Genomic DNA, 18,987 nt, shown 5'->3' on the forward strand with positions numbered 1-18,987 from the left:
GATGTCTTCTTGTGTGTGTGTGGCCTTCTGACTGTGTGTGTGTGTGGCCGTCTGACTGTGTGTGTGTGGCTGTCTGCCTGTGTGTGTGTGGCTGTCTGCCTGTGTGTGTGTGGCTGTCTGCCTGTGTGTGTGTGTGGCTGTCTGCATGTAAGTATGTGTGTGTGTAAGACTGTATGTGTGGCTGTGTGTGTGTGTGTGTGCAAAACTGTATATGTGGCTGCCTGTGTGTGTGTGTGTGTGTGGCTGTCTGCCTGTAATTGTGTGTGTGTTTATCTACCTGTAACTGTGTATGTATGTTACTGCCTGTACCTGTGTGTTTCTGCCTGATCCTGCGTATGTGACTATCTTCCTGCGACTGTGTGCATGTGGTGGATTTGACAGTGTATATGTATAACTGTGTGCATCTGACTGTGTGCACAGAACTCTGCAAAAATATACACCTGCATTCACACACAGGCTTAAATGCATGTTTTATCTGAATTAAATGACCATCACACACTGCCAATAAACCCAGTACAAATATCACATACAACCAATACACGCATATCACACACTGTTAATACACCCATTACAAATATCACACACAGCCAACACATAGCATACATATAACACACAGTCATCACACCTACTATCACATACACAGACAACACAAACATTACATCATACATGGATGACGGAGGGTTAAAGGGGGGCGCTGTGAAGATTTTTCTAAAGAACTAAGGCCGGCCCTGGTTGCAGAATATGAGGTGTTAACTGTAACGGATCACCTGGCACCCCGACTGGGTACCTCCGTTGAAGGATGCTCCTAGCGCTTACAGAGGGCTCCAAGCGCTCCGCAGACACCACAACCACCGCAGACCCCACTAACCGCCGCAGCTTGGTTGGGGTCTCGCCGTCTCCTACCCACCCTGGACCTACGACAAGGCTCCAGGTTCCAGTGGGTGAACCTCTCCTCCAAAAGAGTGAAGCAGGAACAGGCTCTTAAAAGAGCCTAGAAGTGATTATCCAAGGGAGTATGCAGAGCATAGAAATCCCTTGTAGTGATATAGCGATTCCCCCAATAAGAGACAGGACTCTAGTGTTACAAATTGCTATTTGTAACTGGCCCTTTAAATGATAAATTGCCCTTCTTCCCTGGATTGTGGAGAAGCCTTTTTTCCAGCCTTCCTCCTTCCATGACTATGGCCCTGGGAGATTGGGCCCTTTAAAAACAGTATTCGGCCCTAACAGAGTGCATGTCACTCATTCTGGCCCTTTAAATACAGTGAGGTCATTCGGTACTTGCCCTTTGTGAGCGGTGATACCCCAGATAGCTATGCCATGGAGCCTATTCCTATAATGAAAGACTATAGGAAATACTTTAGCTCCATGGCAATTGAACTGTGCGAATAGAATCTGCGCGCTATTCGGTAGTTTTGTGCGCTCAGATCCCAGCTATCTGGGGATATGTGAAATGTCTGTGTGTTATGTGTAAAAGGTGACTTTATGTATTTTAAAGTGTTTTACTGTCTTTGTGTCCCCATGTGCTCAATGGAGTCTGTCTCTGTCCTGGGAGGTAATTAGATTACTTCTACCTTGTCTCCAGGAGAGAGGGCTCTGTAAAAAGCCGGAAAGCCATGCTGGCAGGGGTTTTAAAAGATACTTTACTAACTTTTCGACCCCTGGTCTGATTCATGCCATTTTTTAATATGTTGTTCCCCTGAATGGATTGATTGTATTTTTATGTGAATGTGATGTATGGTTTTAGAGTTATGAAAGTTGGGTAGAAAGTATGTTTTAACTGTATGTATAATTGAGTTTCCTCTCAGGATAAGGGGAGGGAATATGTGGGATGTAACTGATGTGTGAGTGGTTGTTTTATACCTCCCTGTGGGCGGACCTGTATTTGTAACAACTGCAATAAAAACCAGGCTGGGTGTGCCAGCACCTCAGACCTCTTCTGACCCTCAATATGTAGCCTTGTCTCGTTATTGGAGGGAACTGCTATATCACACTGGGGATTGCTATGCTCTGCATATTCCCCTGAGCTTTAATCACTTAGCTCTTTTAAGAGCTTGTTCCGGATACGCTCTCCTGGAGGAGAGGTCTTCCCCACACGGTCCTGGAGGACAGAGGCCAATCCAGGGTGGACAGAAGACGGCGAGGCTCCAGTTAAGCTACGGCGGTTGTGGAGTCTGCGGTGGCTGTGGTGTCCAGTGCGGTGCTTGTGGTCCTCGGCGCAAGCTAGGAAGCGTCCATCAACGGAGGGTACTCGGTCGGAGTACACGGAGCTCCGTTATATCTAGATTGAGGGTGAAGAAGAACTCTGATGTTTAATGGCAGGTACTCTGCTTTCATGCAGTGCTCCCCTGCAAGGGAGACGCCCACAGGCAATTAGGCATTAACCAATCAGATATCGGTTACATCCCACATATTCCCTCCCCTCTGTTTGGGAGATAATTGAGTTTCTTACGGTATCTCCTCAATTATCTCCAAGCTAAAACGTATACATTTTTATACATTTTCATAATTTTCAAACTATACATTCAATCGTCATATATTATTAATCAGCACACTTTACTTACACACATATCCAAAATTCAGCCAATTCCATCCAGGGGTTAAAGAGTTAGCTGGAAGTCCTTAATGACCGACCGCAAGCACATTTTCATGCCCAAAACATTTCCATGGATTTGGGCTGTGCGGTCGGTCTATTTTGCACCAGGAAAATGACTAAGTCCCATTCGAACGAGCGTTCGAATCTTCGAACGGGACTTAGTCTCCAGCCGCGGTGTCGAAGAATGTACAGGTCAGCGGTGTTCGTGCAATTGGGTAGCCGCAAACAGTTCCATAGATTTGGTTGCACACACCGCTGACCGCGTTCGACTAAGTTAACCGCCGCCACGTGTTCGTTTGTCGAATGGCGGCCACTTCGACAACTTCGGCACTTCGACGACTTCGGCACTTCGACTGCATTCGAAGTGCCAGTTTAAAGTTGGTAACACTGCTCCAAAGCATTTAAAGGGCCAGGAAAAGCATTACACAAATCCATTATGCCCAAATGCAGTTAAAGGGCAATACATCCCAGGGCCATAGTCGCAGGGCAGGAGGCTGGCAAACAGGCCCCTCCAAAAACCAGTGGCGAGGTTACTTTTGCCACATTAACTCATTACGTTAGTTTACGGTTGCAGGATACGAGGGGTTAACTTATTACGTTAGTTTACGGTTGCAGGATACGAGAGTGTAGCGGAATGCAGTAAGCCTGTCCTATAACATGCCTGTGTGACTGTATTCGTTCTATTTTGCCTGTGTTGAAATTGCTATTCGTATATTTACTATGTGAATTGTATGTTATTCGGTAGTTTCCATCCGTACCATATGCTTATGGAAACTACCGAACTGAGGGACCACCCCAGAGAGAAGTGTGCCAGCAATTAAGGTTCACATTCTTTCTAAACCGCAAGTTAATCGGCTCAGTAAGATTGTATCTGGGTGGCCGCCATTCGGCATGCGTACACGTGGCGGCGGCCATCTTACGCATGAAAATCTCAGCGGTGTTTGGTCGTCGAGTGTCTGGAACTCAAATCGGACACTCAAACAACCGAACACCGCTGAGACCTCCAGAGCTCCGTAACGGCAGAACGGAGAGTCCTAACGAATCCCCATTCGGTAGAAACAAAGTACTGAATGAGGGGACCAATATCTATGTGAATTGAAGTATGGATGGCAATTATAAATGTATGTTTTAACTGCCGAACGGAGACCAACCGCAGGGCCCAATCTTATGGAACCCTTTTCGGATACCAACTCGTGTGCGGTCGGTCAAACTTCACCTCCACGTAACTACCGAACCACTGGTCCGATCTGGGTGAATTTTGGATATTATAGTCACCCAGATCAGGGCTACCTAGCGGTACCCTAATATTAATGTTATGTGATGGTTTAGGGGTACATCCAGGTTTGGGGTAAATTACTGTGCCAGTTAAGGGGATTATGACTCACTCTGAGGGGAGGAGATGTGTGGGAGGTAACAAGCACTGTATTGGTTACTGTCCTAATTACTGTGAATCCCTCCCTTGCATGGGAGCAGGCTTTATAAGAAACCTTGGAATAAACGATTGTCAGTTCTACTCCTGAAACTGTGTGTCGTCCAGTTATTGGGAGTGCTGTGGGGATATTGCTGTACCTTTTTACCTGCTGGAAACTCTGCTGTGGATTTACTAATGACTTGTTCCTGAGCCTCCCTAGGATCTTAAGTGGAGAACAGCTGCGAGAATTCAGCTCTCCGCTACATTGGTTGGCAGCGCTGGGATCCAGACTCACAGAGGAACAAGGATTAATGGAGATTGACCTTTCTACTCTAAAGAGATCCACGTTGAAAGAACTTCTGGAATGCGAAAGGTGTTTCAGCTAGCAGCAAATCCAAAGCAACGCTTATCACTGAAGTAATGGCAGAATACAGAGCAGAGGAGGTCCAGGCCACGGAACAAAGACCTGAAACAGAACAGGAGGAGTTCCAAAGGCAATTACAATTCAGACTGGCCTTTTATGGGGAAAACCCACCAACAGAGATCATCTCTAAAACCATGACAGAGGTGCAGGAGTTTGTGATGAGCAAAAGGAGACCACAAACACCGGAAAGAAGTGCAGCAGGAGCTGTGACACAAGAGGGTAAGCCCAAAATTCCCTATCAAGCTTTTAAAACGTATGTGGAGACAGAGGAGGATATAGATGCCTTCCTCCAAGACTTTGAGAGACTATGTACGCTGCATAACATACCAAGGGAAGAGTGGGTACCCATATTAGCAGGACGGCTGTCGGGAAGGGCAGCTGTAGCCTACCGCACTGTACCAGATGTTGAAATTAGGAACTATAGCCGGGTAAAAGAGATTATCCTGGCCCGGTATGCAATAACACCAGAGGCATACCGGAGGCGCTTCAGGGAACTGAAAAAGGCTGACAAAGACTCGTACGCAGAGTGGGCTTGCCGACTAGAAAGGGCAGCTCTTGGGTGGATGCAGTCAAGTAAAGCGCGGTCCATGGAGGACTTGTTACAAATGTTGCTATTGGAACAATTTTATGAGGGGATATCCGCAGAACTGCAGGAATGGGTGAGGGATCGTAACCCCACCTCCCTCACCGAGGCTGCCAAAAAGGCAGATGATTTTATGGATGCCCGCAGACAAACCAAGGCAGTGAATACTAAACCTGCCATGCGGCCGCTGGGAGGAAATTCCTTCTCCCCTAACCCTCAGCCCCCACCAAGACAACTCCCTCCACCAGCACCAGCAGCAGCGCAACCGAGATATCGCACACCTGCTTCTGTGCAATGCCACCGGTGCCAGAAGTGGGGACATTTCCAGCGAGATTGTCCGCAGTCTAGAGACCGCACCACCTGGATCCGACCAGGGCCTCCACCACCACCACCGAGAGCAGCAGCGCACCACTACCAGGACGAGGTACCACTTCCCTACAGCTCTGCAGTTCCAGTCACGACTGTGGAACAGTGGGAGGTGCTGCATGAGGCCAACCCATTACAGGCACAGGCGGACAATCGACAGCACCATAGGCAGACCGTGTATCTAGAAGGGAAGCCTATGCAGGGGCTCAGAGACTCGGGAGCCACCATCACCTTGGTTCAAAGTCATTTGGTTTCTGACAAGGCCAAACTGAATAAGACTGTGGCTGTCAGGGTTGCAGGGGGAGCCGTGTATCGGCTAGACACAGCCAGGGTACACTTGCATTGGGGTGCGGGGTTCGGGAATGTAGAAGTGGGACTGATGCCGCAATTACCTGCTGAGGTGGTCCTGGGGAATGATCTGGGCAAACTCACCTCCGCATTTGAGCCCCAAACTACTGAGGAAGCGCACCCAGTAGTCACCAGGCAACAGGCCCGCACCCAGCACAACAACGCACTGCCGGAGGTCCAGGTAAGAGATTCCTCCCCTTCCCTAGACTGTATCCCTTGGGCCCCTCCTGACGAGTTTGTAGCCGAGGTGATCACTGACCCTACCTTACAAGTATACCGAGACAAGGTCACCTCTAACCAACCGGGGGCGGAGGGAGAAAGATTTGTGTGGGACAGACAGTTATTGTACCGAGAGACGAGTAAACAGATAGCTGGGTCAGACCCCATTGCTGCAAGGCAGCTGGTAGTACCCCAGAGGTACCGAACCGAATTACTCCGGATAGCGCACGATATTCCGCTATCCGGACATTTGGGGGTCAGCCGTACCAGATATCGGCTGACCCAAAGTTTCTTCTGGCCAGGGATTTTGCCAGGAGGTGCGCATATATTGTAATACCTGTGATACGTGCCAGAGGGTAGGAAAGAGGGGGGATAAGCGTAAGGCTAAGCTGCACCCACTACCTATAATCGAGGAACCCTTTCATAGGGTCGCAGTAGATATTGTAGGCCCCCTCCGGAAGCCTAGCCCATCGGGCAAACGGTACATCTTGACCGTAGTGGACTACGCCACTCGCTACCCCGAGGCGGTAGCCTTAACTAACATACATGCAGAGACGGTGGCTGAGGCGCTGATGCAGATTTTCTCCCGGATGGGGTTACCCAGGGAGATCATCTCGGATCAGGGCACTCAGTTCACGGCAGAGGTCACCCAACAGCTCTGAAAGTTCTGTAAAGTTAAGCCCATAATTAGTGCTCCCTACCACCCCCAGACTAATGGTCTCTGCGAACGGTTCAATGGCACCTTAAAACAGATGCTCCGAACCTTCGCAGAGACTCACCGAGACTGGGAAAAATTCCTACCGCACTTACTGTTTGCTTACAGGGAGGTGCCGCAGGAATCTACGGGATTTTCCCCCTTTGAACTGCTATTCGGGAGGAGGGTAAGGGGACCCCTAGACTTGATTAGAGAACACTGGGAGGGAGACCGTAGCGCCGACGGCACCCCTATTGTACCATATGTGTTGGCCCTCCGAGATCGCCTGGAAGCACTCACGAAGACGGTAAAGAAAAACCTACAGGCAGCTCAGACACGTCAGCGCACCTGGTACGATAGGGGCGCCAGGGACCGTAGCTTTCAGGTCGGGCAGAAAGTTTTAATTTTAAAACCTGTCCGACACGATAAGCTACAGGCCGCCTGGCAAGGCCCTTATAAAGTGGTAAAACAACGATGTGACACCACTTATATAATTGGCCACTGCGCAGGGACTGGGGGGCGACGCATGATCCATGTGAACATGATGAAGCCTTACCAGGAACGTTCAGAGGAGGTGACAGCTATCTGCGCACCCACCTCTGAAGAAGGCGACAGCCTACCCCTCCCCGATCTGTTAGAAGACGGACAGCTGGCTGGGGATTTAGGAGCAGTTGTATTGGGGGATCGGTTGAGCCCACAGGAGCGTATCGAGGTGCAACAACTACTGCAAGAAAAGCAGGAGACCTTTTCTAATGTACCTGGATACACCCCTCTGGCTACCCACCGAGTAGAAACCCCAGGACAACTCCCCATGCGCCAGACCCCATACCGCATCCCTGAAGCGGTACGGGAGAATATGTGCAAAGAGATTGAGGAGATGATTCAGTTAGGAGTAATTGAACCCTCAGATAGCCCCTGGGCTTCTCCTGTGGTCCTCGTACCAAAGCGGGACGGCACGACCCGCTTTTGCGTGGACTACAGGAGATTGAATGAAAAGACAGTATCCGACGCATACCCGATGCCTAGGATCGATGAGTTACTGGACCGGATGGCCAGGGGTCAATACCTTACCACTATTGATTTGTGTAAAGGGTATTGGCAGATTCCCTTGGCCCCGGACGCCATCCCTAAGTCCGCCTTTGTCACCCCATTCGGCCTGTACCAATTTAAGGTCATGCCATTTAGGATGAAAAACGCGCCGGCTACCTTCCAGCGGATGGTGGACCGCCTCCTAGATGGGTTCCAAGACTATACCTGCGCATATCTCGATGATATTGCCATATTTAGCGATACCTGGCAGGAGCACTTGGCCCATATAGGAGCGGTTCTAGACAGGATCAGGGAGGCTGGTTTAACCTTAAAACCAGCTAAATGTAGCATTGGGATGGCCGAGGTACAGTACCTGGGCCACAGAGTGGGCTGTGGTAAACAAAAGCCGGAACCAGCCAAAGTAGCGGCGGTAGCACAGTGGCCTACCCCGAAAACTAAAACCCAGGTGTTAGCCTTCCTAGGGACAGCAGGGTACTACCGGAAGTTTGTCCCCAATTATAGTGCCCTGGCCAAACCCCTCACTGACCTGACACGTAAAAACCTTCCCCGCCAAGTAACCTGGACCCCGGAGTGTGAGCAGGCATTCCAACACTTGAAAGATGCACTTGTTAATGCCCCTGTCTTGGCCGCTCCCAATCCAACTAAACGTTTTCTTGTTCACACAGACGCTTCTATGTTTGGATTGGGGGCAGTACTGAGCCAAGTCGGGGCCGATGGCGGAGAACACCCCGTGGCTTACATCAGTCGCAAACTTTTACCCCGGGAAGTAAGCTACGCCGCCATCGAGAAGGAATGCCTGGCTGTGGTGTGGGCCTTGAAGAAATTGCAACCCTATTTATATGGACAGGCTTTTTCTCTGCTCACGGATCACAACCCGTTAGTCTGGCTGAACCGGGTGGCTGGGGACAATGCCAGGCTGCTGCGCTGGAGTTTGGCGCTGCAGCCTTTTGACTTTAACATTCAGTACCGCCCGGGTAAGCAAAATGGAAACGCCGACGGGTTGTCACGACAAACTGATCTGGAGAAATGATCCGTGAGCACCCCGGTCATCCCCAAGCCGATCCGTGTGGGATCAGACTGTGTATGCCGGCTTGTGGGCAAGGGGGAGCAGTGTAGCGGAATGCAGTAAGCCTGTCCTATAACATGCCTGTGTGACTGTATTCGTTCTATTTTGCCTGTGTTGAAATTGCTATTCGTATATTTACTATGTGAATTGTATGTTATTCGGTAGTTTCCATCCGTACCATATGCTTATGGAAACTACCGAACTGAGGGACCACCCCAGAGAGAAGTGTGCCAGCAATTAAGGTTCACATTCTTTCTAAACCGCAAGTTAATCGGCTCAGTAAGATTGTATCTGGGTGGCCGCCATTCGGCATGCGTACACGTGGCGGCGGCCATCTTACGCATGAAAATCTCAGCGGTGTTTGGTCGTCGAGTGTCTGGAACTCAAATCGGACACTCAAACAACCGAATACCGCTGAGACCTCCAGAGCTCCGTAACGGCAGAACGGAGAGTCCTAACGAATCCCCATTCGGTAGAAACAAAGTACCGAATGAGGGAACCAATATCTATGTGAATTGAAGTATGGATGGCAATTATAAATGTATGTTTTAACTGCCGAACGGAGACCGACCGCAGGGCCCAATCTTATGGAACCCTTTTCGGATACCAACTCGTGTGCGGTCGGTCAAACTTCACCTCCACGTAACTACTGAACCACTGGTCCGATCTGGGTGAATTTTGGATATTATAGTCACCCAGATCAGGGCTCAGATTGGTCTGGTATGCCTAGTGCAACACACAGGGATGAGGGAGTCTGACTTGAAGTGAAGAGCTCAAAACTGGATATAGGCAGAAATTTCACCAAAAAACTGTCTAAAATGTGAAGTATTGTGATTAACACTGTAAGTCCCGTGTAATGGATCCAGGAGCTGGTTCACTTAAAAAAGGCTTTGTTAAAATTCAGGATGAAAACATAAAATTTGTATATATGGTGTGTATACCTTTAAATCTGTTTCAAACAGAATGAGATTAGGTGCACGCCAAATACTATACTTTTAGCAAACGAGAAATTAAAATCGCTTTCAAGTATAGGGAACTGTTTCCTGTGATGTAATAAATCAGTATAACATTGATACGTAATGACACAAAAATATATGGTGTATGTGTCTTTAAATCTGTGATCATTAAGTGAACAGAGTATATACCAAATGGTGTACTTTGAAGTACAGAGATATATTACTTATAAGGTGGAAATATAGTTTGAATAACTGTATTTCATAAAAATGGATAAAAATCAATAAAGCCAATGAATTCCAAATGAAGTTTAAAAATGATTCAAAATTTATTAGAAAAAGCGCCTATGTCAGGGCATTCAAAGTGGTAGAATATAAAAATATAAAACTGCATAAAAATAAATAAATATAAGTCAGGGACGTTATGCAAGATTGTTACCAGCACATCTGTGTAAGTTGTTCCGTTTTCGTAGTGAGGACCGATCAGGATTGATGTGGATAGTTTGTTACACTCTCTGCCGGATGTTCGTGAGGTTGGCGTGCGTCCCAGACCTTACTCTGGATGATGCACGCTGTTGGCCGGCGGGTCCCCAGATCTCGGAACACTCTTCGTTGGATGGAAAAATACTGCAGCTGGATCCTTGATCTGCGTCCGTACCCTGCTTACTTCTTTGCGGTACCCTAATATTAATGTTATGTGATGGTTTAGGGGTACATCCAGGTTTGGGGTAAATTACTGTGCCAGTTAAGGGGATTATGACTCACTCTGAGGGGAGGTGAGGTGTGGTAGGTAACATTGCTGTATTGGTTACTGTCCTAATTACTGTAGTTCCCTCCCTTGCATGGGAGCAGGCTTTATAAGAAACCTTGGAATAAACGATTGTCAGTTCTACTCCTGAAACTGTGTGTCGTCCAGTTATTGGGAGTGCTGTGGGGATATTGCTGTACCTTTTTACCTGCTGGAAACTCTGCTGTGGATTTACTATTGACTTGTTCCTGAGCCTCCCTAGGATCTTAAGTGGAGAATAGCTGCGAGAATTCAGCTCTCCGCTACAGAGACGTTAACTATTACCTTAACCAGCCTCACCACTGGGCATTGGAGAAGACTGATTGCCAGCCTCCTGCCATGTGACTATGGCCCCTGGGATGTATTGCCTGCTCTCCTGTACTGCTGAGGTTTGCTTCAACTAGGTGGATTTGTCTAGTGCCCTCTGTTGGTAGCAACAGCAATATGCACTACCTGAATAGCAAGACTGGTTCATTTGCATATTCGGGTAGATTTGCATATTACATATAGTTACATAGCTGAAAAGAGACTTGCGTCCATCAAGTTCAGCCTTCCTCACATTTGTTTTTTGCTTTTGATCCAAAAGAAGGCAAAAAAAACCAGTTTGAAGCACAATTTTGCAACAAGCTAGGACAAAAAATTCCTTCTTGACCCCAGAATGGCAGTCAGATTTATCCTTGGATCAAGCAGTTATTACCCTACATTGAAAGATTATATGCCTGAATATTCTGTTTTTGCAAGTATGCATCTGGTAGCTGTTTGAACATCTGTATGGACTCTGATAAAACCACTTCTTCAGTCAGAGAATTCCACATCCTGATTGTTCTTACAGTAAAAAAACCTTTCCTTTGCCTTAGACGAAATCTTCTTTCTTCCAGTCTAAACGCATGGCCTCGTGTCCTATGTAAAGTCCGGTTTGTGAATAGATTTCCACACAATGGTTTGTATTGGCCCTGAATATATTTGTATAATGTTATCATATCCCCTCTCAGGCAACGTTTTTCTAAACTAAATTTAGGCAATAGGTATTGCTAATTCTGCAGGCACGTGTGATATTTTCTGTTAATTATTGTCTCCCCCACCCCTTTAAAAATATGCCATTGTGTTATAATAAGTCACTGTATGTTGCCTGCTATGATTTGACTGTTTGTAATTGTATTGAGTTTTTACAGCAATGTTAATGTAATGACCACATGGGCTGGTCCCAAGTAAAATAAGGTTTTAGTCAGTTCTTCTTGACCCTCAACACGTAGCCTTGTCTCGTTATTGGAGGGAGCTGCTATAATCACACTGGGGATTGCTATGCTCTGCATACTCCCTTGAGCTTTAATCACTTAGCTCTTTTAAGAGCTTGTTCCTGATACGCTCTCCTGGAGGAGAGGTCTTCCCCACATGGTCCTGGAGGACAGAAGCTGATCCAGGGTGGACAGAAGACAGCGAGACTCCAGTTAAGCTACGGCGGTTGTGGAGTCTGCGGTGGTTGTAGTGTCCAGTGTGGGGCTTATGGTCCTGAGTGCAGGCTATGAAGTGTCCATCAACGGAAGGTACTCGGTGGGAGTACAGGGAGTTCCGTAACAGAGGGGTTAACTTATTACATTAGTTTACGGTTGCAGGATGTGAGGGGTTAACTATTACCTTAGTTTACAGTTGCAGGATACGAGGGGTTAACTTATTAGGTTAGGTTACGGTTGCAGGATACGAGGGGTTAACTTATTACGTTAATTTACGGTTGCAGGATACGAGGGGTTAACTTATTACGTTAATTTACGGTTGCAGGATACGAGGGGTTAACTTATTACGTTAATTTACGGTTGCAGGATACGAGGGGTTAACTTATTACGTTAATTTACGGTTGCAGGATACGAGGGGTTAACTTATTACGTTAATTTACAGTTGCTGGATGCGAGGGGTTAACTATTACCTCTGTTCCTCCACTAGTCTCTCCTTCTCTCGAATCCTGCGCTCTCGCTCCTCTTCCTCGTCTCTCTCTCTCTGTACTCGCTGCTTCTCCCAAGCAATCCTCGCTTCCAGGAGTCTGATTCGTTCCTCCTCTTTCCGTCTCTCTTCCTCCCTCTAGGAGATTTATCGGAAGATGTTTATACAGGGTAAAGTGGGTTTATCGGACAATGCACTTCATTCATTATTTTTGGATAAACTTTTCAAATGACTTAATATTTCTGGGAAAAAATAAATTATCAAATAGGAGGAGTTATAGGGAGTAATATGAGGGGTTGTAGGGAGAGTTATATGGAGTAATAGGAGGAGTTATAGGGAGGGTTATATGGAGTAATAGGAGGGGTTATAGAAAGGTTATATGGAGTAATAGGAGGAGTTATATGGATGTTATATGGAGAAATAGGAGGGGTTATAGGCAGGGTTATATGGAGTAATAGGAGGAGTTATATGGAGTAATATGAGGGGTTATAGGGAGGGTTATATGGAGTAATAGGAGGAGTTATAGGGAGGGTTATATGGAGTAATAGGAGGAGTTATAGGGAGGGTTATATGGAGTAATAGGAGGGGTTATAGAAAGGTTATATGGAGTAATAGGAGGAGTTATAGGGAGGTTATATGGGGTAATAGGAGGGGTTATAGGGAGGGTTATATGGAGTAATAGGAGGAGTTATAGAAAGGTTATATGGAGTAATAGGAGGGGTTATAGGGAGGGTTATATGGAGTAATAGGAGGGGTTATAGAAAGGTTATATGGAGTAATAGGAGGAGTTATAGGGAGGGTTATATGGAGTAATAGGAGGGGTTATAGAAAGGTTATATGGAGTAATAGGAGGAGTTATATGGAGTAATAGGAGGGGTTATAGGGAGGGTTATATGGAGTAATAGGAGGGGTTATAGAAAGGTTATATGGAGTAATAGGAGGAGTTATATGGAGTAATATGAGGGGTTATAGGGAGGGTTATATGGAGTAATAGGAGGAGTTATAGGGAGGGTTATATGGAGTAATAGGAGGAGTTATAGGGAGGGTTATATGGAGTAATAGGAGGGGTTATAGAAAGGTTATATGGAGTAATAGGAGGAGTTATATGGAGTCATAGGAGGGGTTATAGGGAGGGTTATATGGAGTAATAAGAGGAGTTATAGGGAGGGATATATGGAGTAATAGGAGGAGTTATAGGGAGGGTTATATGGAGTAATAGGAGGGGTTATATGGAGTAATAGGAGGGGTTATAGGGAGGGTTATATGGAGTAATAGGAGGGGTTATAGGGAGGGTTATATGGAGTAATAGGAGGGGTTATAGAAAGGTTATATGGAGTAATAGGAGGAGTTATATGGAGTAATATGAGGGGTTATAGGGAGGGTTATATGGAGTAATAGGAGGAGTTATAGGGAGGGTTATATGGAGTAATAGGAGGAGTTATAGGGAGGGTTATATGGAGTAATAGGAGGGATTATAGAAAGGTTATATGGAGTAATAGGAGGAGTTATATGGAGTCATAGGAGGGGTTATAGGGAGGGTTATATGGAGTAATAAGAGGAGTTATAGGGAGGGATATATGGAGTAATAGGAGGAGTTATAGGGAGGGTTATATGGAGTAATAGGAGGGGTTATAGAAAGGTTATATGGAGTAATAGGAGGAGTTATATGGAGTCATAGGAGGGGTTATAGGGAGGGTTATATGGAGTAATAAGAGGAGTTATAGGGAGGGATATATGGAGTAATAGGAGGGGTTATAGAAAGGTTATATGGAGTAATAGGAGGAGTTATAGGGAGGTTATATGGGGTAATAGGAGGGGTTATAGGGAGGGTTATATGGAGTAATAGGAGGAGTTATAGAAAGGTTATATGGAGTAATAGGAGGGGTTATAGGGAGGGTTATATGGAGTAATAGGAGGGGTTATAGAAAGGTTATATGGAGTAATAGGAGGAGTTATAGGGAGGGTTATATGGAGTAATAGGAGGGGTTATAGAAAGGTTATATGGAGTAATAGGAGGAGTTATATGGAGTAATAGGAGGGGTTATAGGGAGGGTTATATGGAGTAATAGGAGGGGTTATAGAAAGGTTATATGGAGTAATAGGAGAAGTTATATGGAGTAATATGAGGGGTTATAGGGAGGGTTATATGGAGTAATAGGAGGAGTTATAGGGAGGGTTATATGGAGTAATAGGAGGAGTTATAGGGAGGGTTATATGGAGTAATAGGAGGGGTTATAGAAAGGTTATATGGAGTAATAGGAGGAGTTATATGGAGTCATAGGAGGGGTTATAGGGAGGGTTATATGGAGTAATAAGAGGAGTTATAGGGAGGGATATATGGAGTAATAGGAGGAGTTATAGGGAGGGTTATATGGAGTAATAGGAGGGGTTATATGGAGTAATAGGAGGGGTTATAGGGAGGGTTATATGGAGTAATAGGAGGGGTTATAGGGAGGGTTATATGGAGTAATAGGAGGGGTTATAGAAAGGTTATATGGAGTAATAGGAGGAGTTATATGGAGTAATATGAGGGGTTATAGGGAGGGTTATATGGAGTAATAGGAGGAGTTATAGGGAGGGTTATATGGAGTAATAGGAGGAGTTATAGGGAGGGTTATATGGAGTAATAGGAGGAGTTATAGGGAGGGTTATATGGAGTAATAGGAGGGGTTATAGAAAGGTTATATGGAGTAATAGGAGGAGTTATATGGAGTCATAGGAGGGGTTATAGGGAGGGTTATATGGAGTAATAAGAGGAGTTATAGGGAGGGATATATGGAGTAATAGGAGGAGTTATAGGGAGGGTTATATGGAGTAATAGGAGGGGTTATATGGAGTAATAGGAGGGGTTATAGGGAGGGTTATATGGAGTAATAGAAGGAGTTATATGGAGTAATAGGAGGGGTTATAGGGAGGGTTATATGGAGTAATAGGAGGAGTTATAGGGAGGGTTATATGGAGTAATAGGAGGAGTTATAGGGAGGGTTATATGGAGTAATAGGGGGAGTTATAGGGAGTAATAGGAGGGGTTATAGGGAGGGTTATATGGAGTAATAGGAGGGGTTATAGGGAGAGTTATATGGAGTAATAGGAGTCGTTATAGGGAGAGTTATATGGAGTAATAGGAGGAGTTATAGGGAGGGTTATATGGAGTAATAGGAGAAGGTATAGGGGGTTATATGGAATAATAGGAGGAGATATAGAGTGCAAATTTAAGTGAGATATTGGGAGGAGATGATACATGAAGTTTATGTTGACTGAATCTATTGCTGTTGGGTGAGATTTTTGGGATCTAGAAAGTTTGGATACATTTCTGTTCTCACCTCTGATCTCTCCCAGAAAGACTCTCTCTTACTGAATTTCATCTCGATGGCAGGGTTTGTTTTCCGATAGTTTGTGCCCTGGTTAGGAATAGAAAATGACAGTGATGTTTTTGTAGTCCAGCATTTCTCCGTATGATATAAATTTTATCTACAATTCAAGTCCCTGCATCACAATGCCCATCCCCACCGTCTTATTTGGTCTCAGGATGAAGGACAGTTAACTTACTACCACCTGATGTGATCCTGGAACGTAGGACTTGCGGGGGACCCTGCCAGGCTGAGCTATTTTATTTAGAGTCTCCATCACCTTCTCCTGGCTTAAGTCCTCCACCCGGCAGGCGCTGATCAGCACATTGGCATCCTGAACAGGGGAAAGATTGGGATTAAGGAGAGATTACGCAAAGATGAGTAATTGATAGTGATCAGCACGCACCTTGTTCTGTTTCTGTTCTACAGAAATCAAGAGGCAGACCGAGAGAAACACAGAAAGATACATTTCTTAACAGAGGGATAGAGTGACAGCCAGACAGAAGGACAAAGAGACAGACATCTCCAGGATTATTCCTAGTATCTCAATAACTGTGAGCCCGGCCCAGATCCAGCAAACAATACGGTGGGAGCCTGGCTGACAAGACACGTCCACCATACATCAACGCACTCCTTTACAGCCAGCTGCGGTCAGCACAAAACTGTGAGTGCAGCTCAGAAATCAGCCATGATACGGCAGCTATGAGCTTAGCCAGCACTTCCAATCATCCTTCCTGACTAATGGAATCGCTGCCCACTGCTGAACTACGCACTGAACAGAGGATCATGGGATATCCTCCGCTCCTATTGAAAATAATGGGTTTGATTTGGATTGGCCAGAACACTTCCTAGTGTGCCGATTGTTTACCATAAAAATCCGGCAATGTCAGGAGCGTACAGGAATTGCAGGATAATGTCGCTCCGGCAGTCGACTATCAGCATTCTATAAAACACTCAGTTATTTTCTAAATGTAGCTGTCTACACTATGGAGATATTTAATGACAGTAAATGTACTTTATACCGGCCCATCCAAGCTATTTCTACAATCGTAGCTGGAAAGCTCTGTTAACGAGGGTAATAGCTAATGAAGCTCAGTAATACAATGAAGATTTAACACATGAAATCATTACTTAGAACTAAGAGAGAAGGCAAGTGATCTGCCAAATCTGCTTGTTTGACCAAAATATGTTTATACTGAAGGCGCAACAAAGAAAAAGAAAACATTTTACAGCTGAGCAGAATTGGATGAATTAACACCCAATTAGAAATGGGCCCTTTGTACACTATTACACGAACAATTGAATGAATACGGTTTATACGTTGTCGCTTATTGTTTGCAGTTTACATGTTGCTATGCCCATGTTTAAAGGAATACACACAGAGGTGGAGTAAGCACTCTCTGATTTAGAATTAACACATTTTACAAATGGCGATTCAGGCTGTATTCTCTAATGGTAATGGTTAGTGAGGGTTATCAGGTTAGTGAGCAGCAGGAGGTGGATTAGGATCGGTAGTGAGGAGGCAGTGAGGTAACGGGTGAGTGACTGTTATCAGGTTAGTGAGCAGCAGGAGGTGAATTGGGATCAGTAGTGAGCAGGCAGTGAGGTAATGGTTAGTGAGGGTTATCAGGTTAGTGCTTAGCATGAAGTGAATTAGGATCGGTAGTGAGGAGACAGTGAGGTAACGGGTGAGTGAGGGTTATCAGGTTAGTGTATAGCAGGATGTGAATTATGATCAGTAATGAGGAGGCAGTGAGGTAATGGTTGTGGCGAAAGGGGCCTGTTTGCCATCCTCTTGCCCTGTGATTATGGCCCTGTGGTAAACTTGGGACTACAAACACTGTTCGTGCCTATTTACCTGCTATGGTGCAGTATATGGGGCTGCCGAATGGATTATGCTTATGGTGTTTGTTTGCCAAACAAACTGACAAACAGCCAGACCAACCGCAAGTGTAGTGTGCTGCTCGTTAACCTCCCAGAAGCTGTGGTTAACCGCAGCTTAAATGACGAATGTCTGGGTGGTCGGCGTTCGAATGCACGAACACGTGGCGGCGGCCATCTTAAACTGTAGAACAGACAGCAGTGTTTTGTCGTCGAGCGCATGGAACTGTTTTCGGACACTCGCTCGCACAAACACTGCTGGGACTTCCACCAATTCACTTCTTTTTCATACTAACGCAGCAGCGTTCGGTACACATTGACAAGGGGTACACATTGACTGTGGCCATTCACCATTCCGTTCGGTAATTTGAATGGTACTTTGATTGTTTAAAATAGACTGGCCGCACAGCCTAATTCTCTGGAACTGTTTTGGGCATGAAACCATGCGTGCGTTCGGTCAAAAGAGACTTACAGGAATTTTCAGAACCCCTACTCTGATCTGGGTGATTTGTGGATATGTTGTTCACCCAGATCAGAGCTATCTGGGGATGTAATATTTATGGGGATGTTATGTTTTGGGGTGTTTTCCAGACTTTGTAAAAATGTATGTTTTTTTTTCTGCTTAGAGTTAACTGAGTTAGTCCATTGCCTCTTATTGGGGGAAATAGCAATCACACTGGGGATTGCTATACTTTGTATACTCCCCTGGGCTCTAATCACTTAGCTCTTCTAAGAGCTGTTCCTGTTACACTCTCCTGGAGGAGAGGTCTTCCCCACACGGTCCTGGATGTCAGAGGAGGTTCCAGGGTGGGTTGGAGACGGCGAGACCCCAACTAAGCTGTGGCGGTTTGTGGGGTCTGCAGTGCTTATGGTGTCTGGTGCGGTGCTGATGGTCCTTGGTGAGCACTAGGAGCATCCGTCGGCAGAGGTGCGCAGTCGCGGTGCCAGGTGGTCCGTGTGACAAACTCCCCTTTTTCTGTGAGTTTGCCATGAGTTTTTGGAGGGGCCTGTTTGCCAGCCCCCTACCCTGTGACTATGGGCCCTGCAATATACCAATATACCAATATACCGAATACACTTTAAAAGGCTCCATTCATGTAATATAAGTACTTTTGTACTCCATAAAGAGAGACCAAAAAGAGACTTCCATGAAACTTTTGAACCCCTGCTCTGGGTGATTTTTGGATATGTTGTTCACCCAGATCAGGGCTTTCCGGGGGTATGTTATGTTTTGGGGTACTTTCTGAACTATGGGGAAATGTGTTTTTTCTGCCTGGAGATAATTGAGTTACTTACAGGACTTTACTCAATTATCTCCTAAGAA

The 18,987-nt window shown here is 45.9% G+C and overlaps 1 protein-coding gene across 1 annotated transcript in view; it reads right to left on the reverse strand.

Annotated features, from left to right (window-relative positions):
- Nucleotides 1-18,987, reverse strand: part of LOC134615249 (mucin-2-like) — a 215,439-nt gene that overhangs the window by 103,744 nt on the left and 92,708 nt on the right. Inside the window, exons 5-7 of the mRNA XM_063459735.1 lie at nucleotides 15,982-16,116; nucleotides 15,756-15,833; nucleotides 12,419-12,570 (exon numbers count right to left, since the gene is read on the reverse strand). Of these exons, the coding sequence (XP_063315805.1) occupies nucleotides 12,419-12,570; nucleotides 15,756-15,833; nucleotides 15,982-16,116 (365 nt within the window). The remainder of the gene's footprint in view (nucleotides 1-12,418; nucleotides 12,571-15,755; nucleotides 15,834-15,981; nucleotides 16,117-18,987) is intronic.

Source organism: Pelobates fuscus, chromosome 6 (genome assembly GCF_036172605.1).
Source record: "Pelobates fuscus isolate aPelFus1 chromosome 6, aPelFus1.pri, whole genome shotgun sequence".
Classification (NCBI taxonomy): Eukaryota; Metazoa; Chordata; class Amphibia; order Anura; family Pelobatidae; genus Pelobates; species Pelobates fuscus.